The following is a 26,736-nucleotide window of genomic DNA, read 5'->3' as shown; positions in this document are numbered from 1 at the left end:
TGCTAACACAGTGCTCTACCACTGAGCCACAGGAACACTTTACATTTATACTTTTCCTTTTGTCTTCCACAAAAAAAAAACTGCATACAGATTTGGAATGACACAAGGTTGAGTAAATGATGGCAAAATGTTATTTTTGAGTGAGCTCTCCTCTTATTTGCATCCACACTGATGCTGATTAGCATTCTAGTAATTGTGAATGAAGTCACTCAATCTGACTCTTTGTTCTCGTGCACCCAAACTCTTTCTGTAGCACATCCTAAACGTTCAGCCATCAGGGCTAAAAGTGATGATTCACTGCTAATTGCATAATCACCAGTTGTGATAATTGTAATTGATGAGTGTGTAATTGCTAATTGCTAGTCTTTATTGAAGTCTCTCTGCCTTCATTTCTTACTCACGCTCTTTTTGTCACGTTTTCGATCTTTTACGCTGACTTTTCTTGATGTCTTTGTGCTCCTCTTGACCCACTCACACAAGTCGTACGTATGTGAAAAAACATTCACAGATTCTAAAAATTAATCAGAGTTTCTGTTTTCAAATTAATTATAGGCTCCAACCACAGATGCTTTTGGCAGTCGAGCGTTTGATTTTTTATTTTTTTTCTCCTCATTTGTGCAAATGAGAAATTTGTCAGTGAATGCTGGAGTGTGTTTTATGTAAAAACTAAATTATACCTTTGAAATTTGGCAGATCGCTGCTTTAAGTTTTGGGACTTAAGTATCCTGAAGTTCTCGGCGCTTTGAAGCTGTAATTATAAAGGAACAGAAGACATGCAGTGCTGAGGTCTGCTTTTACAAACTAGAAGAAGAAATGACTATAAACTTTTCTCTGAATTATGAACATGGCTGTTTCAATGTGGACACTTCTGGCCTTGTGAACTCTCTTAAAACACACTTTCCCTTTCCTACAGGTTTAATTTGTCCACTAATATCCATTTATACAATACTGTTCAAATGTTTGGATACAATGTTTGACAGAAATTGATTGAGTGACGGTAAAGACATTTATAATTTTACAAATTATTTATTTTGTAATTAAATGTTTGAATTTCCGATCCATCAAATATTCTAATTTCCTCAAAGATATGAACACACAACTGTTTTCAACATTGATAATAATCAGAAATGTTTCTTGAGCATCAAATCAGCCGATTATAATGATTTCTGAAGATCATGTGACACTGAAGACTGGAGGAATGATGTTGAAAATACAGCTGTGCATCACAGGAATAAATGACATTTTTAAATATATTCGCATAGAAAAATAGTTATTTAAAATAGTAATAATATTCCGCAATATTCAGGTTTCTGTTGTATTTTTAAACATAAATGCAGGCTTGGTGAGCAGAAGAGACTGAATATTTATTAGTAGAACTCATTTTTCTGAACCGTTTTCATAAGCAATAAATGTCTGTTCCATCTCAAATTATATACTTACTGTAGTTCAATAACATTTTGCGGTGGAATGTCATTCTGAGGCTAATTTTTAAAGCATTTTATGCATTTCAAATACTATTAAATAAGATTTCTATAACTACGGTTATACAGTTTCAACTGAGAGTTTGGAAAGACATTAGCATTAGTAAATGATGGCAGAATTTTTTATAAAACTTGTATTTCAAAAGATCAAATGGGATTTCTCATGAAATGAGTGCTTTAATATTGCTGTTATGTGTGTGTGAATTTATATTCAGTATGATTTTATGCAGCATATAACAGTGCCATCGAATGTTGTCTGGATTTAAGATTGTCTCAGGAGTGATGGATGCTGGATTAGTGACGTGGAGCTGTCGCATGCATACTAACATGAGTGTGTGTGTGTGTGTGTGTGTGTGTGTGTGTGTGTGTGTGTGTGTAGGAGTTAGGACCGGTTAATGGTGTGATGTTGGAGGTAATCTGTATCTTCTCTTCTCTCAAAATGTTACAGTGTGAAGTGTGATGAGGATGATGATGGTGACCGTCATAGTGATGATGCTTTTGTCTAATAAGTCATTATAGCCTTGAAAAATGGAAGCTGAAATGGCTCTTCATCTTGTGTAAATTCATAAGGAAATGGTTGTTGTCTCTTGCAGAATTAGAGGGATTTATCTTTTGGTGATTATCTGGCCATATGTGAGACAGTCTGTGCGCAATTCATTCATGTTTCCAGTCCTGACTGCAAATGCATGCTCTAGGGGGAAAATGTTTAGAAATAAATAAGTGTATTTTTTAATAAGATTCAGAATAATGAAAAATATTAGTGACACTGTTAAAAAAAATTTTTTTTTGAAGTTGTAAATCAAGATTATTGGAGTGTGTTTTTTAGGAAAACACTTTTATACTTTACTTCAAAATGTCTCATTTATTTCAGTGTTATTTGACATTCCTTTACAATTTTGTTCAGTGCACACTGTTTTTTTTCCTAACATTTTTGTTTGTGTCTTGTTATTTGTCTTTGCAGTTATTTGTGAAATTTACTAGCAGTTGTTTTTGAAATCTGTTTTCTTAAATTGTTTAAATATCACTGTCGGTCGTTGGTAGTTTGACTACTATTAAAACATTGATCTGATGGTTTTAAGCAACCTGACATATCAACTTCTGACTCCACCAATGGCATGAGTGTGGGGGCGGGACTATCTCTTTGTCTGACCAATGGGAGATAAGGGAGTGTTCAGAAAATCACAATACCAGGTGAAATTGACAGACTTGAGCTTTAAAGTTGAGGCATAATCTGTCTTCAATAGGTAGATTGTGGTTAAGAAGCAGCACTAATTAAACCAATCCCGTCTGCAGATGCTCTGACTTGTTTAACATCACAGCGGGCGTCGCACTCGCTCTCTTACATTTATTGGTTTGTGTTTGTTGTATGTGAGCTCCAGTGCTGATGGAGCAACTGAATGTCATGTCTTAGAAAAAAGAGAGAGAGAAAAAAGGGAAAAAAGAGAGAAACACAATTGCTTTTAGACGGCGAGTGCGGGAGACTATTGTATCAGTATTGATTCCTGTAGCGCTGCTCTATTCTGCATGAACTCCAGGCAGCGGAGGCTGAACGTACGGCACACACACCACTTCAGACGACATGATGCTTATTGAGCGGGTTCAGAATGCCATGCTGCCTACTGTTTTCAAAGAAAGTAGTATGCAGTGTTTATAATGTGTGCAGAATGCAAATTTTACTACTACATTTGACTAAATGTGCCGTATGCAACTGCACACGCACACACAGAACACTACAAGCCACAGTGCAATGCACTTCACCTTTTAAACATTTGCTTAACTCATTCAATCTGACTTCAGATAAAATTGGATTAAAAGAGTAAACTATTTTTATTTTATGGAATTAAATGCAACATAGTGGTAGGGGATAGCATATAGCAGTATATGCCATATCAACTTCGATTTGCAATGTTTGTTGCATGCAGCACAACACTAATTAAATTCGGAACACTAATTAAAATATTTTCGATTGAATCTGGTCAAAAATGCATGTTTTATATTACTGTGGATGGACCACTGATGTCACATGGATTAATTCTTGCTAATTTCTGGACTTGGGAACATTTCAGTTGAGTTCCTGTCTATGCAGGGTCAGACAGCTCCAGATTCAATTGAAAATATCTTGATTAGTGTTTGGAAGATGAGCGAAGGTCTAACGGCTTTGAAACGACATGAGGGTGAGTAATTAATGACATAATTTTCATTTTTGGGTGAACTGAAAATTAAGTGTCAATTTTTTTAAATTTAGATCTATAAATCACCTGAAAGCTGAATAAATAAGATTTCTACTGATGTATGGTTCGTTAGGATTGGACAATATTTGGCTGAGATACTGGAATCTGATGGTGCAAAAAAATCTAAATATTGAGAATTTTTTTTTAAAGTTGTTCAGATGAAGTTCTTAGCAATGCATATTACATACAGCATAATCTTTACTTAATATCTTAATGATTTTTGCATTTCAATATCCTTTTTTTATGTATATAACCATAACCAAGATCAGTTCTTGACACTTTTTTACTCATGTATACTTTACAGTATGCAGTATTCAACTGCAGCAATTAACCTTTCTTTACATGCCACACTTTGATTCACTTCAGTACAAAAGGTTTGACTCTTTTGATTTAAATATGCAGGATTTTGCATTCGATTTGTGTTGAGTCTCTTCTCCTGTCACAAAACTGGCATCGTACCCTTCACCCGCAGGCCTGTCTGCTCGTATTTCACATGGGCAGCGAGCGTCCCGTCAGGGGCCTGGCCGGCCGGTTCGAGCAGTAACCTTCCCTCCAGTGCGCAGCAGAGTCTCAATGACGGCTGGAGTGGAACGCTGTTGCTTTGGAGCTCTTCTGTGTGGTCTTTGGAGCTGTAACCCACATATCCACAGGCACAGGTGCCCTCTCTATGGGGCCAGGTGGCGGCCCATTCTGCTCCCGCTCTTCCTTAATGAATCCGTAATTGGTTTGAGTCCCCTGTGGAGAGGAGAATAGCAGGGGTGACGGGTCGGGTTAGTGGAGGTTCTGGGTGAATCTGACCCGGCTTCATTGTGCACAGTAGTCCAGCACAGACCCAGAGCCCTCAGCAGCATTTACTCTTCATTTCTGTCTCACAGACACACATACAGCCTTCATACACTCTCAGAATAAAAAGGTAGACTTCTGTACCTTTTAGGTACTAATATGTACCTTTAATGTACCAGTATTGACTCTACAATAGTGTAGTGCCCCAGTAACAGCTTTTGTACCTTGAGTTTAGATTTCACGTAAAACCAGGACTTTTTCATAGCTTTTAATATTTTAAAATCTTAGTATTATTGTTTGTATTATTATAAATATTATATATACTGTGTGTGTGTGTGTGTGTGTGTGTATATATATATGTATATATGTATATATACACAGAGTTTAGTTTACTTCCAGTTTATTCCTCACACTGAAGTTCAATTTAAGTGCATTGCATTGTGGGAAACAAACAGTATTCTTTAAAGTGTGCTTAAAGAGTCACACACTCTGTACACTACTGGCTAAGCTGACTAGTTTTATGACATTAACTGAAATAAGGGGGAAAATTTATGATGTTTGCAAATAAAATATAAATATTTTCATTCCAAACATACCATCCAACACAAATCTATGAACATGTTTAGGTGAGGTAACCAGTTTAGTGCTAACTAGTGAATCACTCCATTAAAGCTGCAGTAGGTAACTTTTGTAAAAATATATTTTTTACGTATTTGTTAAACCTGTCATTATGTCCTGACAGTAGAATATGAGACAGATAATCTGTGAAAAAATCAAGCTCCTCTGGCTCCTCCCAGTGTCCTATTGCCATTTGCAGAAACTCCATCGCTCCCGGTAAAAAACAACCAATCAGAGCTGCGGTCCGTAACTTTGTTTGTGTTCAAATTGTAGAAAAATGTATATAATAAGCGAGTACACCATGAATCAATTTTCCAAACCGTGTTTTTAGCTTGTCCTGAATCACTAGGGTGCACCTATAATAAGTGTTTATATTCGGACTATTTTAGATTGCTTCGGGGATACCGCGGCGGAGTAACCCAGTACCTTTGTGATTCTTCATAGACATAAACAGAGAGAAGTAGATCCGGCTACGATGTTCTTCCGCAAGACGCAAGCAGTTCTGTTTATTAACCGCTAGAGCATCAAAAGTTATCGACTGCAGCTTTCATATGACGAGCTGCAGCTCAAAATACATGTTCGATGGAAACACTTTGCATTATAATCGAGTTTGTAGCTTAATTCACTCTATTTGCAATAGTTTGACCTCTGCAGTTCAGTTAGTGACAGTTCAAGAGGAAATCAGGAAAAGCATCCAGTCGTCTCATACCAGTTAAGAGAATGTTTCATTTAAACGAGTGTATTTTGTAATAAATATTTGAGAAATTATTGTTGTATCTGATTGTATTAGTCTATAATAGAGTGAAAGTCAAAAACAAAAAAGCAAATGGGTTGAACAAAATAGCATAAAACCAATAAAGAAGTAGTATAGTGTCCCTACTAAATCCTGCGCCCTTGGTCCACACTGCAGAAGTAGTATGAGATGAACACTAGAATGTAATTCAAACATCCCCTTGTGTTGTGATGAGTGTGAAGCCATTATGTGGAGTCTCTGGTATATTTGTCGGAGTATCGAATGCTTTGTTGCACTGGTGACTTTATTAGACAGAGTTTTCCTCAAGAGCGATCACGCTAATGTTTTTCTCAGTTTAAGTACTGGAATAAACTTTGCTCTGTTCATTTGTATCTCTGCGGTATCAACATATGGAGCAGAATTATTGACTGGCGTGTTTTATTATGTGTTGCGTGGCCCTTAAGTGTGTCCTGGATTGATGAGCTCATCTCTCTGCTGCAGGTGGTTGCGTTGAGCCAGCGCAGTAAGGAGGCGGAGTCTGCGTTCCTGGGAATTTATAAACAGCTGATCGAGGCCCCAGGTGAGCTGCACACCTGCCTGCACCATCACACACACACACACACACAGACACCAAGCTGTACATTCACCGCTCCATTTCACATGACTCAAAGGGAAATTAATAACGTACACAACTATAAGAGATGAGCTTACATGATGTTATTCATTTTAATGCCAATTAAAAACCTGTTTAAGGTGTCTCATTTCACATTAAATAAGATGTCTTGCTCTTTTGAAGTGTATGATGTACATTTAAAACATACTGTAAATCTAAGTAGCAGAACCACTCGAATCATGATGTTACAACCAAAAGCTCTTTTACTGGATGACCACTTATGTGTGTGTATATATATATATATATCATAGGGCTGCAAGTCAATTCAAATTTATAATCTAATTAATTACATGATGTTTCGATTAATCTAATTAATGGCTAAATAAATTTGACTGTTAAAGTTCCCCCAAAAGATTATTATATAAAAGATATTTGTGTTTAAAAAATGAGTATACATTATCAAATTGTAGCTTTAGAAATATTTTATTTGTTTATACAATTATTAAAGTCATTGCTTAGCAAAACAGATTGTTACCAACAGTCTTCAAAATACCTTAAAGACTCTTTAAGTGTATTCTATAGTATTTGAAAATACCTTGTTTTATGTTCCACAAAAGAAAGGTTTAAATGACATCAGGGATGTGAGAGTAAATGATGACAGAATTTATATTTTTGGGTGAACTGTCCGTTTAATGTTTTAAGTAGTAGTAGTAGTAGTATTTTAATTAATTAAAATAATATTAATTAAAGTTAATTTATTAAATGATTTAATTCTAATTTAATTTAATAATTAAAGAACAAAATAAAACAATGTAATTAAATAATTAAATAACTAGATATGCCAGCAGGTAAGTGATTCGTTCAAACAGTTTGTGTGATGTCTGATATAAATATGAGACAAAAACACAAACGGGGCCTTTTTGCACCAATGTCTTGAATTGAATTGCATTATATTTGTCAACTGTATGAAATGTAAGATGACGTACAGGTCTGGGGGCGGAGCCAGTGCATTTAAATATTTTAATCACATTGTTTTTTGAAAATGGTTTTACTTTTTTATTTTCAGTTTCATATTCATTTGAATGTTATCTGCTTTTGTCACTTTTAGTAATTTTTCCTTCAACCCATTTCAAATTGTTGCTAACATTTCTAATTTTCATAAAAGTTTAAGTTTAAATTTTACATCTAATATATATTTTATAATTTAATATTTTTATTTAACAGCAACAATACTGATTTAGTCACTTAGTCGACTATATAACTATACATTTTATACCTGTGACATTGAAATTTTATGTGTGTTTTTATCATTTTTTATTATTTTCTTTTAATTATTTCTCTTTAGTATTAATTTCATAAGTGCTTGTCTTTTTTCAACTACAGTATTTATTTCAAATCATTTGGCAACATTTATCATTTTCATGGAAGCTTTTTTTTTTGTAGAATTTTCACATTACAAATTTTTCTTTAAATTTAATAAGATATCTCATTTAAAAAACAGATTTTGTCAATTTTCATTTAAATTGTATGTGTATTTGTATTTATTTTAGCTTTTTTATATATATTTATCTAGTCATGTGCTCATTAACATATGACCATCTACATTTACATATAAACATCTTTACTGTGCCTTGGTTTGCCCTGATGGTCATTTAGCTATGGACGTCTTAAAGGTACAGTACACTATAAAAGATAAACACAGTCTGTGATCTGGTGGTGAGTAATATGGTCCGTGTTTAGAAAGTGGCCTCTATAATGTGCTTCTTGGAGGAGGCTGACCGACGCTCACAAGTGAAACGTGGGATTGATGAGGAGTGTAGAGCAGAGGAGAGGCGATAAGAGAGAAACCAGACAAATAGAGACGAGAGAAAGAGGACAGGGGCCTGATGCTGGACCGTCCTATCAGAGATCACAGGAAGCTGATGCCTCTGTTTACACATTCATTGACTGGGTAATGGAAGCTTCTGCTGGAGAGATAAGCTCCGAAACCTAGGGACAGCGTTTTCAGGCATCATAGGTGCAGTTCTGTCGAAACGGCCGGTTTAAAAGGTAGGCTGACTTGCTTTACCCAGATTCTAGCTTTCAGAGTGAAGGCAATCCCAGAATGCATTGCAGCGGGTTCTGTGAATAAGTCCGAGATGGCTGAAGTCAGTGCTGAAAAGTAACGAGTCGACTAAACATTTCTCAGTGTAAATTAACCACTATTTGTTTGTGCAATATATATTTATGTATATTGAAGTATTGCAGTATGAAATCAGTTGTTTTGTGCAAGCAGTGCTGTCTATGTTAAGCATTTCAAAACAGGCTCATGCTGCGTATATAGACAGAAGATTTGTATTAAACAGGCTGACTTTTAAGAGCTGATCTCTTGCACTTCATATCGTTCCACACTCTTATAAAGAAGTAATGCTTTTTTTTTTTTAGGTAAAGTGTCTCACGCTGAAGATGTATTTGGTATGAATCCTTGACTTATGGCTCTCCTATCAATATTTTTCATTTACTAAATGCAAAAGAGCCCTTATGAATCTTTCGTCTACATTTACAGAATAAAAACAAAATGCAGGAAGCGTTTATGAATTGGTGAATAGTAAGACAAACATTAAAAAGCCTCCTTGATCTGCAAATAAAATAGCTGTGACAGTTAGATTTTTTATAGTTATGTGACTAGTTTAAAACTTTATATGTTTGAGGGAATCAATACATTTTAAACTGCATTTCAAAAGTTAATATTTTTAAGTATTTATTTACTATAATAAAGGACCGTAAAATACTGTAATATTGTTAAATAGTATTACCATTTAAAATAAGTGTTTTCCAATTGAATATGTTTTAAAATGTAATTTATTTCTGTGATGCACAGCTAAAAAATTTAAATTTTTGGAATTCTTTGATGAATAGAAAGTTCAAAAGAACAGCATTTATTTGAAATAGAAATCTTTTGTAACATTATAAATGTCTGTACTGTCACTTTTGATCAGCTTAATGTATCCTTTCTGAATAAAAGTATTGATTTATTTCAAAGCAATCATACTGACCCTAAATTGTTTGGTATATTAGTATAACACCAAAGTATTTCAATGCAAATTCATCTGTCACTTTAAACTTGACAGATACATGGACTCAAACCATGTTAACAATTAATTGGAAATATTTCTTAAGTACATGTTCAGACATCTAGGGCCACAAAATGTGACAAAATCTAGCTCAATATTTGTATCCCTTTGATTTATATAAAGAGACCCAGTGAATAACTTCATTTGACCTCGTCGGTGGCTTTTGACTGGTTTAGTTTACACAAGGACATGTTCAGATTAGCTTGCTACTAAAGGGGGACAGCCAGAGCTTCCCCCCAAAGCCACCGGCGTCAGATGCGTGTGTAATCGGCGCTTGACCTCCCCGTGAATCGTCCGGATGACGAGAGCTGTGTTTTCATCTGTATCGACCCCTGATGGATACTGCCATCTGTGAGGGTGAGCCTGTCGTCTGCAGCAACCTATTCATCTGTTCCTTCCTCTGGCTTTGAGCAAGGTCACCCCCCCGCCGTCCCAGGAATGAACCGTCCCAGGTGCCGTAAAGGACAGTAAGGCACATGTAGTCATGTGAGGAAACACAGACATGTTGATGCAGGTTTGTGTTTATTATCAGAGTGCAAACAACAAAACAACACGTAATAAAAACGTACATGCAAACCACACATGCACAACCTGAAAAAAAAATGTATTTTTAATCAGTATTTTTCTTATTTTCCAATAAAATATCGAAAACATCCATAAAGATAAATTATATCAGGTAAGTCTTGTTTTCTGAGAATATATGTTGAATTATTATTTTTTATTCTTTTAAACATAAATTAACACAACTTTGTGTTTGAAAGAAGACAAATAGTAAAAAAAAAAAAAAAAGAATCAATTCAATATGCATTCTGAAAATGTTAAAATTAAATATTTTGCTTCTTAGATCAGCCTTGTTTTAAGGATTTGTTTAAGGAATGTTTTTTTTTTTAAGGAAACTAAATACTGGTTATCATATTTGCTGTGATTTATCAGTAGATGCAAATTACTGTACACACTAGATTTTTTAATGTTGTAAAGGAAGCGAGTGATGTTGCTTGTGCAGGTGCTGAAAAGATTTCTATCATGTGCTGTTGCTAGGGTATTTTTGGTTGTTGCCAGATTGTTTCTACATTGTTCTGGGTGGTTTCTATGGTGATCTGAGTGCTTGCTATGTGTTACAAGGGTTTTTTGGTTGGTTGCTAGGATGTTCTTGGTACAAGTAATAATTAGGGTGTTATACTGTATGTGATTATCATTAGCCGCGCTTCCACCGCATGAACCAGGAACTAAATAAAGTTCCAGGTAAAAAAAAATGACCCTCAGAAAGTCCCTACTCGCGAGGTAGTACTTTTTCAAAGTTCCGGAACTTTCGGGGGCAGGACTTGGGCGCTAATCATCCTGATTGGTGGAGTTCATGCAGCATTGTGATTTCAACCACCATTTAGTCGGATCATTTTCAAAATATTACTGTTATTGTGTCATGAAATATAATTTTAAAAGCATTTCAGGTGAGAATGTAGTTGTTTAAAACTCAAATCTGTGATTTATTTATGAAGACAGCGCCTATTTAAAAATGTGTTTCGTCGAGTTCGGAGACGGTGAGGTCCACGAGATCAGAGGGAGCTCAGTGATCATCTATCCGCCGAGAAGCAGCCTCACCTCGGCTAGACCTTCTGATGTGTGCCGCTGGCTTTGATGTCTCTTTAGTGGTTAAACATAAAATATAATTCGTTTTGGGTAAATCTAACAGGTAATCTTTGCTAGGGTGTTCTGGGTGGTTGCTAGGTACAGTAGTTACCAAGGTATTAGTTGAGGTTGCTAGGGTGCTCTGGTTGGTTGCCAGGTACAGTAGTTACCAGGGTGTTAGTTGTGGTTGCTAGGGTGTTCTGGGTGGTTGCCAGGTACAGTAGTTACCAGGGTGTTAGTTGTGGTTGCTAGGGTGTTCTGGGTGGTTGCCAGGTACAGTAGTTACCAGGGAGTTAGATGCGGTTTCTAGGGTGTTCTGGTTGGTTGCCAGGTACAGTAGTTCCCAGGGTGTTAGTTGCGGTTGCTAGGGTGTTCTGGGTGGTTGCCAGGTACAGTAGTTCCCAGGGTGTTAGTTGTGGTTGCTAGGGTGTTCTGGGTGGTTGCCAGGTACAGTAGTTACCAGGGAGTTAGATGCGGTTTCTAGGGTGTTCTGGGTGGTTGCCAGGTACAGTAGTTCCCAGGGTGTTAGTTGTGGTTGCTAGGGTGTTCTGGGTGGTTGCCAGGTACAGTAGTTACCAGGGTGTTAGATGCGGTTTCTAGGGTGTTCTGGGTGGTTGCCAGGTACAGTAGTTACCAGGGTGTTAGATGCGGTTGCTAGGGTGCTCTGGTTGGTTGCCAGGTACAGTAGTTCCCAGGGTGTTAGTTGCGGTTGCTAGGGTGTTCTGGGTGGTTGCCAGGTACAGTAGTTCCCAGGGTGTTAGTTGCGGTTGCTAGGGTGTTCTGGGTGGTTGCCAGGTACAGTAGTTCCCAGGGTGTTAGTTGCGGTTGCTAGGGTGTTCTGGGTGGTTGCCAGGTACAGTAGTTACCAGGGAGTTAGATGCGGTTTCTAGGGTGTTCTGGGTGGTTGCCAGGTACAGTAGTTCCCAGGGTGTTAGTTGTGGTTGCTAGGGTGTTCTGGGTGGTTGCCAGGTACAGTAGTTACCAGGGTGTTAGATGCGGTTTCTAGGGTGTTCTGGGTGGTTGCCAGGTACAGTAGTTACCAGGGTGTTAGATGCGGTTGCTAGGGTGCTCTGAGTGGTTGCCAGGTACAGTAGTTACCAGGGTGTTAGATGCGGTTGCTAGGGTGCTCTGGTTGGTTGCCAGGTACAGTAGTTCCCAGGGTGTTAGTTGCGGTTGCTAGGGTGTTCTGGGTGGTTGCCAGGTACAGTAGTTCCCAGGGTGTTAGTTGCGGTTGCTAGGGTGTTCTGGGTGGTTGCCAGGTACAGTAGTTCCCAGGGTGTTAGTTGCGGTTGCTAGGGTGTTCTGGGTGGTTGCCAGGTACAGTAGTTCCCAGGGTGTTAGTTGCGGTTGCTAGGGTGTTCTGGGTGGTTGCCAGGTACAGTAGTTACCAGGGTGTTAGATGCGGTTTCTAGGGTGTTCTGGGTGGTTGCCAGGTACAGTAGTTACCAGGGTGTTAGATGCGGTTGCTAGGGTGCTCTGAGTGGTTGCCAGGTACAGTAGTTACCAGGGTGTTAGATGCGGTTGCTAGGGTGCTCTGGTTGGTTGCCAGGTACAGTAGTTCCCAGGGTGTTAGTTGCGGTTGCTAGGGTGTTCTGGGTGGTTGCCAGGTACAGTAGTTCCCAGGGTGTTAGTTGCGGTTGCTAGGGTGTTCTGGGTGGTTGCCAGGTACAGTAGTTCCCAGGGTGTTAGTTGCGGTTGCTAGGGTGTTCTGGGTGGTTGCCAGGTACAGTGGTTCCCAGGGTGTTAGTTGCGGTTGCTAGGGTGTTCTGGGTGGTTGCCAGGTGCAGTGGTTACCAGGGTGTTAGTTGCGGTTGCTAAGGTGTTCTGGGTGGTTGCCAGGTGCAGTGGTTACCAGGGTTTTAGTTTTGGTTGCTAGGGTGTTCTGGGTGGTTGCCAGGTGCAGTGGTTACCAGGGTGTTAGTTGTGGTTGCTAAGGTGTTCTAGGTGGTTGCCAGGTACAGTAGTTACCAGGGTGTTAGTCGTGGTTGCTAGGGTGTTCTGGGTGGTTGCCAGGTACAGTAGTTACCAGGGTGTTAGATGTGGTTTCTAGGGTGTTCTAGGTGGTTGCTAGGTACTGTAATTACTAGGATGTTAGTTGTGGTTGCTAGGGTGTTCTGGGTGGTTACCAATAGTTCATATGATGTTCTGGATGCTTTTCACTAGTTTTAATATAAAGAAGTTTTTTTTTTTCAGGCGTCGTTGTGTGTGGTGAGTTTTGTGCTGGATTTATAACATCACAGCCGAACATATTTAATCTATGATGGATAAATCAGCGACTTGAGTGTGTTTAGTGTGATTCTGTCCATCATGGTACTATAGTATATATGGACCCTCTGAAGTCCATTAACGCATATATGCGTTTTGAGTCATTTTCTCCGGATAACCCCGAAAAGAACTTAAATTACACTCTCAGTTTTAATCGTACAGATAAGAGCAATACATCAATCGAATCTGTAAAGGGTCTACTTTTTTTTGGATACAGACATAATAACAAAACACCTTTGTGCACTTATAAAATAAAGATAACAAACAAGGTATGCTGTCTGCAGTCTTTGTCTCCGCTGATCGTCATGTACAAACATGTCATTAAAATGAACTGTAACTCCGTGAATACCCAACGAAGAGATATGAGAGAGATATCTATAGAAAGCCTGAAATGTCTACTTTTAAACTAAACAGGTGCTGCCGAAAACAAATATTCTGAGATAAAGTAATCCATATGAAAACAACGCGATGTCTATTTTTCATATCTCCGCTCATTATATCTAATGTGACCACGCCCCCGCGCTTAACGCGCTATTCAGATTCAAACTGAAGCACGCGGCTTGAATACGCCCACACAGAAGAAAAAGCAGCGAGACTGTTCTTCAAGTTTTTATTTTATTTTACTGTTTGCTTCGCGATGAGAGGAATAAGACATAAATCACTCCAAAAAGATGTGATGTGGTTGAGGATTTGAGAAATGGATTTCCTCAGAAAAAAGAATGAAGCACTTTATTCAGCAGAGATCCTAAACATGAGTAAGTCTCTTTTTATTTATTTGTACTAGTTTTCACATAACGTGTAAACATTTTACTAGTTAGACTTTTTCCAAATACTTTTTCCAAACTATAATTCCTGACTAAATGTATAATCAAGTGAAACATTATGAAGTTTCAATAACAGTATACAATACTATACCATTCAAAAGCTTGATGTAAATAATATAAATGTGTCAAATAGAGATAACTCTAACAAATGTAAAAACAATGCAGTTCTTTCAATTTATTCCCCCTAAAAAAAACGGAAAAATATTCTCAGCTCTTTTCAACATTAATAATAATAGTAATGATGATGATGATAATTAATGTTTTTTTTTTTTTTTTTTTGGTAGAAAATAATATTGTTAAAAGGATTTCTGAAGGATTGTGTGACTGGAGTAAGGATGCCTAAAACTTTGTTTGAAAGTCAGCTTTGATTGTCCCTAATAAACTGTTTAACTGCTCCCCCAAGTGGATATTAAATTATGTTGTGGGATAATTAAATATATTCTTAATAAACTACAAACATAAAATTATATACTTTTATTTTGTTCTCACATTCTTTCTTGTAAGTCCTCCCTCACAGTGGCACAGATGACTGAGAGGCTCATTATGCAGCTCATTATGCAGGCCTTTGTCTTCTCTGGTGTAAATCACAATGATATTCATGATAGTTGACGCCTACTCGCATATGACTTTTACCAACAAAAAGTGTCTTAGAAAATTTAAATCAATATATTGTTTTCTGTGAGTGAGTAAACAAGATGATTTTCACATAATTTAGAAAGAAAAATTCTAGGCTACAAGCTCCAGTTCTCAACAATCCCGGGAACCAATGTTATGTATGTGTTTTATGGCCTTATTCAAGTGATTTAACATTTTTAGTTTTTCACTAACCATGCATAAATTTTTTTTTCTCAAAAATACAATCATGTACATGCATGCATTTCACATATTATTATAGCCCAGTTTGTGCTGATTACAGAGATATTAGACTTTACCCATTTAGATATTTATAAGAAACTGAAAAAAGCACAAATATCAGGGCATGACAAAACTTCTCCAGGCCCCAAAAATACCCTTAGACTCCAGAGGGTTAACGCAGATAGTGTTTATTCTCCCAGGTGACAGTGTGTTGAGATAAACACATAACGCAGCACTGCCTTTAGTCTTCAATGACTTCCTGTACAGCGATAGAGTCCTGTGACCGCTGCTTTAATGCACCGCTTGTACGGTATTGATAAAGTGAACAAATTACATGCTGCTCATCTGTTTATCTACAAAGAGTTGAGTTTGTCTTTTGACTCCAGTAGGAGGCGGCCGGAAAATGCTGATGTCTTCTTTACGCTCTACATGCTAATCGCTGTGTGTCTCTCATTTTGTTCGTATGGCTGATATCAACAGAAATCCTCCATCGCCATGTAATGGCTCTCCATTTCTTAAGTTCTTGTGTTTTGCTCTGTTTTCCTCTTTCGTCAGCAATTATTGAATCCCTGATTGTTCAGCTGTGTATAATTATGAAAAACAATTGTAAAACAGATGTGAGTGTTTCTTCAACTGTGAGCACTTTTGGCCCAGTGGACGCTCAGAGAATAAACTTGCACTTGCACGAATTTATTTCATTTGTCTACTAACAGTAGACTTGCACAGGTGCATCACAGTTGTATTTATTTTTTTATTTATTTATTTTTTCAATCACGTCTTTTATAACGTTCTATGATCAAAATTACAATGTTTTAAAATTTTTCATTGTTTCATAATGTGACAGAGTTACTGCTTGTTTTGAAATGCTGCAGAATATTATTTATAAATAAACTGCAATAAATATATAATAAAATAGTTTAATGATACAAGTAAAATGTAGAAATAAAAAAAGTGATATATATACCTCGATTGTTAACATCTTAATTGAGTTTTTAGAAATTCAATATTTATTGTGCAATAAAGCATTTCTCAAAAATTCTATTGAAAATGTTTTTTTTTACAAATATATTTATAAATAGTAATTATTTTAATTAATTTTAATATGTCTTAAATGTTTTAGAATATTATATATATTGTTGTAATAAAAATATTACACTTGTAATTTTCATATTTTAAGATTAAGAATGTAAAGAAAAAATAAATAAAATATATTATAATGTAAATATTCTGATAAAAGGTAAATGTATAGATTAAAAATGTGACTTCTTTGTACTTCACATCTAAAGTTATTTTGTTTATTATTATTATTGTAGTGGAAATAACATCTTAATTGTGTGTTTTTTTAGTCTATATATATTTATTGTGTGAAAAAACTTTTCCACAAAATAAATAATGAAAATGCTTTTTTTCTTACAAATATATTTTATAAATATAAATTAATTCTTTTTAAAATACATTTTACTTACCGCATGAATTGTTTCAATTAAAAATCAAATGGATTATATAATGGATAATGTAAATATAATATGATATGTATCTGGGGCAGAGGTAAAAACAATTAAATCGATTTATAAAAGACTCTAATAAAATGATTCATTCATATGAAAAACCAAGTTCTCTTAGTCAGTTATTTCTGTTCTCAGGACCTAAAAGTGCTTGTGCTGTAGATGAAGAAACACCTGCATATGAGACATACATCTACACACTGTGTGTGTGTGTGTGTGTGTGTGTGCACCAAAATAACAGTGTTAAACATTTTATTTCTTTGTCTGTTTCCACAATAGGTGACTTTCTGTGATCTGACAGCTCTTGCGTTTTGCACCGCGTGGCTCTTAAGGGAAGGTCTGTTGTCTGCTTTCTAAAAGCGTTCGACTCGGAGCACCTCTCCGTTCTCAGGTAGCTCATCTGGGAGGCTCGCGGCTCACCTGATGTTGTTAACGGGCCATCTGCTACACGTTCCCCATCCGAACCCCTCGCCGAATAACACAGCTCTCGGTTATGTGTTTTTAGCACCGTCGTATTCGTGCCCCGCGGTCATATGGATGCTTTCCATTTCTGCATCCGGGGAAAGTCAAAGTTAGTCCCTCCAGAGGAGCATCTTTCCTGCTCCGGCGTGTTCTGCGAGACAGCCTGTCACTCAAAGGCGTCTCTGTGTAGCCGGTTCACCTGGAGAGGGATGTTGCCAGGGGCGTAGCCGTAAGACAGGCGCCGCGGGTGCTCGCTCTACCTCTGCCTGTGTTTTTGTACCCATAATCCCCCTGTGTCCTGTCTCCCTCCGTCATTACCCCCGAGGCAGTGTCTTGCTCTTGTGTTTCATGTCGGTCGAGAGCTGTGGATCTTCAGGAAACGGCTGTGGTCGAAAGGACCCAACTTTGTCATGAAAGACCTCATCAACCTGCTGTTTGCTCTGTTGAATGCAAGAGCTGCGGCGCTGGCTAGTGGTGACCAGAAGTACTGCGGCAGACTTCAGCAGGTTACTGTCAGAAATGCTAATTCTACTCATTATTTACTCTCTTTCAAACCTGAAAGACTGACTGACTTCACACGCCGTTCATAAAGCTCTAAATATAGCCATTCACTTTCATTATACAGCACTGTCAAGCCCCAAAAAGCACCATTAAACATACGATTCTTGCGCTATGTGTATAGTATTTATACAGTTTTAGCTTTTAGTTTTGGATCTGATAGTAGTTGTTTTAATACTTCAACTGATTTCTTCTGTTGTCCACATTCGCAAGTCGCTTTGGATAAAAGCGTCTGATAAATGACTAAATATATATAAATATATTCAGAGCCTACTAAAGTCATGTGTTGCTTTGCGTGAAGAACAGAGCCAGATTTAGGAGATTATTCACTAAACATCTCGCCTCATAACGCTTATGTCACAAATTATTTTCTCTACTTTTTATCAAATATTATTAGGGCTAGTATTGCTAGTTGCAGTGGAAATGACATAATTTTGAGAAGACAAATCTTTCATACAATAAATTTCAAAAACCAATTTTTTCACACCATAAATACGGAAAATATTTTTCCAATTTTTTTTTCTTTTTACAATATCATTATTTGATTTAGTTGTAATTAAAAATATATTTGTATGATGGATTTTTCTATATTAAGACTGAGAGTAGATCTTATTATATAAAAGATGTCTGAGTATCAAAAATAATATGACAAAAATCACAAAATAATTAATAATTCTTTAAAATGTTTCATTAGTTTATTTCATTATTCAATCATAGTTGTAATTAAAGATAAAATATTTATGATAGATTTTCATGTTCTAAGAATGAGAATGTACTGTATGCATATAAGATAAAACAATAAATGCAATCATGTGGATCAGTGGATTACATCTTAAATTTGGGTTTGTTCATTACATGTAGTTGTCATTCGACTTGTAATGTTGCGCATATAGTCACATGAATCTGTTTTATGGGTCACTTTTTGGTCATTTTTGGAGCCCAACAATGTGCATTCGGCTCCCAGAGTGACATGAAGGTGAGCAAATGCTTATGAACTATTACTCTTGCCATCAAAGATTTAAAGTTCATGACAGTGTGAGATGTAATTTGGATGTGTGTATTCTTCAGTCTGGTAATTCCCTCACACATCTGTAAGCCTCTTTATGTCACAGTTTTCATTTGTACTTCAGTAGTTTCCTCCAAACTCACATGATCTTCTGTAGTTTTGCACACATGCTTAGATGTACAGTACCTTTTCATCTAAAAAATAAAAAACCAACCCATCACGATGTGGTTGTTTATGGTCTTGAGGTCCTTCGGGACCGAATGCGTTCAGTGTCACATGTTTCATTAGTAGCTCACACTCTCTGAGCATCTTATTGTTGAAGATGTGACTCTTTCAGGGGATTTTTCTTCAGCATGTGTGTGTGTGTGTGTGTGTGTGTGTGTGTGTGTGAGAGAGAGAGATCTCTGTGGGCCGCCTGAGATTATGTACTGATGATTTGTAAGAGCAGTAATAAACACAAAGCCCAGGAGATGTTTGAGATGTTTAATAATGCATTATGTTCATAAAAGTGCTGCCCGGCCAATGAGTCCCTATAGAGAAGAAGCCCACAGGGAGAAAGTACTGGAGGTGAATATATCAGCCTCACGCATCTCTCAGCATCTTACAGTACACTAGATCCTCTTGACAAGGAAATAATCATGTTCTTAGGTGCTTTACATGATGAATAAAAGGTCACATATATGAAAAAATGTAATTCGTGTCCACTGTATGTAACTATGACTAAATATGGTGGCCTCAAAAAGTATTAAGACACATTTTAAACCTATACAACAAGTATAATTGTGTCATATTTTGGTTTGCTTTTAGCAAATATATTTTGCATATTTAAGTTTTCTTAAAAAAGTCATTCACTCCAGTAAAAAATAAATAAACAATCTGAAATCTTAATTTCTTATGTCTTATAAAATTACAAATTAACTTATAATTGTGTCAGATGTTACATTTTGTGTTTAGCGAATATATTTTGAATTCATTTTATTTTGCTCATAAATATCAAAGTAATTGTCATTTATTCCAGTAAAAATTAATAAATAAAACATAAATGTAAAAATCTGAACTTTGGATCTTATATTAATAATATATTGTGAATTTTATTTTATTTTTTCAGAATAAAATTGCAGCAATTTTCACTTATTAAAGTAAAAATAAAAATAATTTAAAAAGAAAATATTTAAAACAAAAAAAACCTAAAACTTAAAAAGTACGATTGTGCCATTTTTTACTATTTTTTTTTTTTTAGAGAATATGTTTAGAAATTTGAAGTTCTTTTGAACAGTTCATAAAGAATCAATTTAACGAAGCCGATTCTGATTCTAAAACTCCTTCTATTGTTGACGCTGCTGTAAAACTCTCTAATAAAGCCATAGGTAAGCACATAATGATGTTTAGTTTTTGATTAGGTTTTATTAATAAAGGTTCTTATTATCATTTAAAGTGTCCCAGTTCGGTTTGTTAGTCATGATTCAGCTCGTAAAAATGAAATCATTTAGGACCAAATTGCAATCTGCATTTACGCAATTATAAAATTAATTAACACCAGAAGGTTCTCTGTTCAGTGAGTCATTGAGATGTTAAACGAACAGCTGAGTCAGGTCTGTAAATGAATCTTTTAGTCCGATGTGTGAATGAATCGACTGGTTTTGATAACAATTATCAAAATAACAATTAAATCCAAATCTTTAAACCAGTTTCAACTTCATTTGTTAAATTTTACCCGGTTCTTTTTAGTGACTCGTACAGCTAATTTGATTATACTTATAACATATAAGGCAGGAATTGAATTGAAGTTGAAGGTTGACATTTCTGCAGTTTTTAAAGACGTTCAAAACAAGACAAACTGTTTCTTGTGAATCAGTGATTCTTGCTCTGATATTCTGTTTGTAATGCAGTGAGATTCAGACATGTTAAGTGTCTTTTAAGGCTGCTTTTTTGCTCAGATTGCTTGTGTCTGTCTCTGAATCACTCAACGCTCTCGAATGGATGTTTTGTCCCACATTTGTTCATGAAGTCAGTTCCTCATGACGTCACCAGCCTCTCCTGAAATCCTCCTGGTGGCCTTGAGTTAATATTCCAGAGTTAACACAAATGCTTGGCCTCTCTCACCCGATCCGTTGGCTTCCCTCTTGTTTGTATCCTTCATCTTTTCTTGAGATCACTCGTCTCCAGCGAAGCCACACGCAGCTGCTTTCAAGCGCACTTCACAGCTGATTCTTATTGATGTTTGTCCGACTGTGTCCTTCACATCGCACTAAAACAAAAAGGCTTTGAGAGGGAAGTTTGTCTTTCAGCGCACGCCGTCGTTGGAAGACGTTTTACCGCGCTCTCTCTGCGCTTTATTACTTTCTTCATCAAGGCTTTTACAAAAGCATTTATTATTACCGCTCGAGTATCAAGGGCAAAGACTGTTGAATGTTAAAATGAGAGGAATTGAAGTTTCAATTATGCTTTTCATGGAACATTTAAGATCAGGTCACACTGTTCTCATGCTTGTACACTTGCAAAAATGTTGAAATATGCTGCATCCATTGCATCAGATCATCATTTCATAATAGTGTGCAATATATATATATATATATACTATGCCACTGTCAGATAGATAGATAGATAGATTGATAGATAGATAGATAGATAGATAGATAGATAGATAGATAGATAGATAGATAGACAGACAGACAGACAGACAGATAGATAGATGACAGATAGACGGATAGATGGATTGATGGATAGATGAATAGGCGGATAGAGAGATAGACAGAGATAGATAGATGGATGGATGGATGGACAGACAGACGGACGGATGGATGGATATATAGATAGACAGACAGACGGAAAGATAGATAGATAGATAGATAGATAGATAGATAGAACGACAGACAGAAAGACAGATAGATAGATAGATAGATAGATAGATAGATAGATAGATAGATAGATAGATAGATAGATAGATAGATAGATAGACGGACGAATGGATGGATGGATGGATATATAGATAGACAGACAGACGGAAAGATAGATAGATAGATAGATAGATAGATAGATAGATAGATAGATAGATAGATAGATAGATAGATAGACATATAGATAGATAGATAGATAGACAGACAGACAGACAGACAGACAGAGACAGACAGACAGATAGATAGATAGATAGATAGATAGATAGATAGATAGATAGATAGATAGATAGATAGATAGAATGTTATCAACATAAATAATAATAATCATAATAATAACAATAATCTAAAGCAGCATATCAGAGTGATTTCTGCAAGATCATGTGACTCTGAAGATTGGAGTAATGATGCTGAAAATTCAGCTCAACTTTTTAAAAAGTTTTAAAAAACAGAAATAAATTACATTTTCCAATATGTTTAAATAGAAAACACCTTTTTAAATTGCAATAATATTTCCAAATTTACTCTTTTTGCTGTGTTGCTGAGCAAATAAATGCAGCTTTGGTGAGCAAGACACTCTTTTTTTAATGAATAAATATATATTAAAAATAGACTTTTGAATTATTTTAATTTGTGTATCAAATGTATCATACATATGCCAGATACTGTGAAAACAAGACAATAGATTGTAGAGTTATCAAATAAATGTGTATAATAACTCAAATTATCTGTTTTTGAATTTGATGAGAATAATAGATTTATATTAAGATCTCTGACTTTTGGCAGTAACGCATAACTGTATTTTAATTACGTTTCCTGGTAACACTGTTAAGTAATTCGTTGCATTTTTAATTGATGTGATTTGATGTCAATAATTTATGTTACTTAAGTTACAAATGCAGTGTTAAAAATATGAGGAAAAAAAAAACATATTTTGTCTGCGCTTTAATAAATCACTGGAGAATGCGAACTAAAATGCAGACGAGTTCAACATTTAGAAGCAATGAAAAGTTGCAATTATATTTCTAAAGGTTGCGTTCGATTTCACATATTTTGGTCTGGTAGCATAGTTTGGGAAAAGTTTAACAAGTGGATGTGTACATGTTTATGTCACAGTAATACTAATATAAGTAAAAATAAACATGAGGCATCAGAATGATATTGCATTCTTCTTCTGAGGTAGATTCAAGGCTCACACTGCGTCTTCTTCCAAAATTACAAGTAGTCAAGATAAACTTTGAGATGAATTATTTAATCAGAGAATATTTGTTTTCATCATGACTGACTTCATTTACAAAAAAGACACTTTAATCTTTCTTTAAATTGATCTTTTGTCATTTTCGTTCATTTAAGTGACTCGTTTCAGGAAGATATTCGCTGAGACTGAGAATGCAGAAAGCGCGCCCTATTCGTTTTCTTTATTTTACAAAACAAATCAAAAAACGTTTTGTTGATATTGCGAGATACAAATAATATTTATGTAATTTTTCATTCCATATTAAATTATTGAAAGAACTATGATTTTCCCTTTGTAGTTTATTTTTTAGGTTTGATAACTAGTTAGTACAGTAGTACTTAGTAAAAGCTGTAATCAGTAAATACAATTTTAAAGAAGTAATTAGTCATTTTACTGGGGACTACTTTTTTGAGTAACTTTCCCAACACTGCTCATTTCAGCTTTTTCTTCTGGGTGGAACCAAGTCTAGCGAAGCATGGTAATATCGTGGTACTTTCTGGTTTGTTATTACTGTTTTAGGAAGGGTTGAAACTATGACAGGATGTGAAGAAGTACGATTTAGTTGCTCATAAATTAGTATTAATCTTATGTAATCCTCATGTAACTTCACGTTAATCCGACTAGAGTGTAAATCATGGGGAATTTATGGATTTTAAATCTTTATTAAGAGTCAGAGCTGTTTCTAGTGCAACATTTTTGGTTTTCTGAAATATGTACTTGTAATAAGTTGCCACTTTTTTTGTTTACCGTACATAATAAGTTGTCTTATCGTCATTGATTCGTGGGAAACACTAGATTTCATATGCTCATAACTCGACTGACAAGAGATGCTTCTGAACTTTGAGCATCCACTCGATCCATCCCAAAAAAGATGTGGAGCTCTGCAAGTGTGTATTTGAGAGGTGCAAGGAAAAAAAAGCCCTTGAAGCGCAGCCTTGTAAATTAATTTGTTCGTGTTGTACGATGGGCGCACAGCTGGTCTCATTAGCATGCACTCAACAAATAATTATAGCAAAGCTTTTTTTGTAGTCTGCGCTAGGCTAATGGGCTTGCTGGGTTAATTATGTCAGAGCGTAATTACAGAGGGCCCAGAGAGATGCACGCTGCTCCCCGCTGCGCCCGCGCTGGCTAATGACGGTGTAGTGCTGACAGGGCCAAGACAGACCGCCCTGACACACCTGCTCACACCCCGCTCGCCCGCCGCTGCATGCTTTAACTTACTGTCTGCATCTCGTCTTTAGGCCCGAGGAAAGGTTCGATCGTGCTTTTGTTGTACGGTGAGTTGGGGAATGTTGCATCATGCACCGGGAGTTTAGGCCGTTGTTTTATCAGGTGTGAGCAAAGAAAAACCTGCATGAAAAGCATCTTAATTAGAGCAGAAAGCAGAAGATGAATAACAGGGTTTTGTGGAACACAGTTACATTAAACATTAAAATCAACACATTCTATCACAGCAGTGAGACACAAACGGTTAAAAAGTTCTAGATCTCAGAAATGCATTAATGCTAGTTTTCAAAAGTTTTTTTTTTTTTTTAAATAAGTCTCTTCTGCTCACCAGGGCTGTATTCGTTTGATCAAAAATACAGTAAAACAGTAATATTGGTAAATATTATTACTGTTTAAAACTGTTTTCTATTTAAACATGTAAAATGTAATTTATTTCTGTGATGCGCAGCTGAATTTTCATCATTCTTCCAGTCTTCAGTGTCACATGATCTTTCAGAAATCATACTAATATACTGATTTGCTGCTCAAGAAACATTTCTGATTATTATCAGTGTAGAAGACAGTTGTGGTGCTTCATATTTTTGTGGAAAAAGACATAGTTTTTTCTTCTTTAATTAATAGAAATGTATTAAAGAACATCGGGCAGATGCTTATGTCTAAGTAATTTTTTTTAGTTTTTTTTTCTTAAACACTTCATGCGTAATGAATCAATAATTCGAACACGTGATCTTGGTGTGATAGCAACATTATGTTTCAGCTCCAGGAACGAAAGCTGTTTAATTACTGTTTTTATGCCTGGTTATTCAGCTAACACCTCACTAATAATTGCTGCATTGTGCATCCAGTCTTGTCTTTGCATATAAAATAAAGGGTAGCTCTTTATTTTACAGTCCTGTTCCTTATGTACATACTATGTACTTATTATAGTAATTACAATAACTATGTAATAACTAGGTACTAACCCTGAACCTACCCCTAAACCTAACCCTACCCCATGTAGTTACCTTGTGTTACCAGAACTTTCTGAGATAAATACACTGTAAGTACACTATAAGTACATGTAAGTACACGTACTGTAAAATAAAGTGCAACCAAATAAAGGTTATTTTTCGACATCAGTGGTTTCATGAAGAACCTTTAACATCCATGGAACATTTCCAATTCCACAAAAGGTTCTTTATAATAAAAAAAAGATTCTTTAGTTTAAAATGTTCTTCACACTAAAATGTTCTTTGAGGAGCCAAAAATGGCATCGCTGCATGCTTTTGGAAAATGTATTTGTAATAAGTAAACCAATGACTAAACTCTGCACATATGCAGCATGCATTAGTTTGGTCAACAGGCACAAACCTTCCCCAACCGCTTCACTCTCTCATTTATGATCTGTACTCATGTTGAAATTGATTGTTATTTGTGGTTATGATTTATTAGCTGGTATTAGTGAACATGACCTGAAGGCAAACATCCAATCAGACGTAATGAAGTTATGGAGAAATGAAAAAACGAGCAGTGTATTTACATTGGACTGTAAAAGGACAGATTCATTAAAGCTAATCGGCGTCTGTGATGTCCAAACCCAGCACTGAGTAAACCACGGGCCTGAACGAGACTCGTCCTCCTTTACCTGCCATTAACACTTAATTTAATCAGGGAATGATTGCATCTGATTTGATAGAATGTGTTTGACACTCTCTAATAGCCTCCGTAATCATCAGGAATAAACTTTACAGCACAAAGCAAATTAGGAGGATTAACACGAGACGATAACTGATTATCCAAAGTCTTTCTGGATGTCAGTAGATGGTTATTTATTAAAGACAACCATACAATAGAATATATACAAATAATTTCCCTTTAGTAATGGAGTTATCCAAGGTTATATGAGCTACTATTTTTTTATATATATATATTAGACAATATTTACACCAGGAATACCATGTTTTTCTCATGGCTCAAAATGGTACACACAAAAAAATAGCATAATACTACCATATACAGGTGCATCTCAATAAATTAGAGTGCCGTGGAAAAGTTTGTTTATTTCAGTAATTCAACTTAAATTGTGAAACTCGTGTATTAAATAAATTCAATGAGGTAGTTTAAGTCTTTGGTTCTTTTAATTGTGATGATTTTGGCTCACGTTTAACAAAAACCCACCAATTCACTTTTCTCAACAAGTTAGAATATGGTGACATGCCAATTAGCTAATCAACTCAAAACACCTGCAAAGGTTTCCTGAGCCTTCAAAAATGGTCAGTTTGGTTCACTAGGCTACACAATCATGGGGAAGACTGCTGATCTGACAGTTGTCCAGAAGACAATCATTGACACCCTTCACAAGGAGGGTAAGCCACAAACATTCATTGCCAAAGAAGCTGGCTGTTCACAGAGTGCTGTATCCAAGCATGTTAACAGAAAGTTGAGTGGACAGAAAAAGTGTGGAGGGAAAAGATGCATATCCAACCGAGAGAACCGCAGCCTTATGAGGATTGTCAAGCAAAATCGATTCAAGAATCTGAGTGAACTTCACAAGGAATGGACTGAGCCTGGGGTCAAGACACACAGATGTGTCGAGGAATTTGCTGAGGCGTCTTACCTTGAATAAGGAGAAGAAGAACTGAACTGTTGCCCAGTGGTCCAAAGTCCTCTTTTCAGATGAGAGCAAGTTTTGTATTTCATTTGGAAACCAAGGTCCAAGAGTCTGG

At 36.1% G+C, this 26,736-nt stretch overlaps 1 protein-coding gene across 1 annotated transcript in view; it reads left to right on the top strand.

The window, feature by feature from the left end:
- LOC127964233 (homeobox protein cut-like 2) overlaps positions 1-26,736 on the top strand; it is a 150,086-nt gene that overhangs the window by 94,091 nt on the left and 29,259 nt on the right. The window contains exon 4 of the mRNA XM_052564376.1: positions 6,348-6,426. Coding sequence (XP_052420336.1) covers positions 6,348-6,426 — 79 coding nt within the window. The remainder of the gene's footprint in view (positions 1-6,347; positions 6,427-26,736) is intronic.

The sequence above is a fragment of the Carassius gibelio genome, chromosome B8, assembly GCF_023724105.1.
Source record: "Carassius gibelio isolate Cgi1373 ecotype wild population from Czech Republic chromosome B8, carGib1.2-hapl.c, whole genome shotgun sequence".
NCBI lineage: Eukaryota > Metazoa > Chordata > Actinopteri > Cypriniformes > Cyprinidae > Carassius > Carassius gibelio.
The sequence above is the reverse complement of the archived record's forward strand: the minus strand, read 5'-3'. Positions and strand labels throughout refer to the sequence as shown.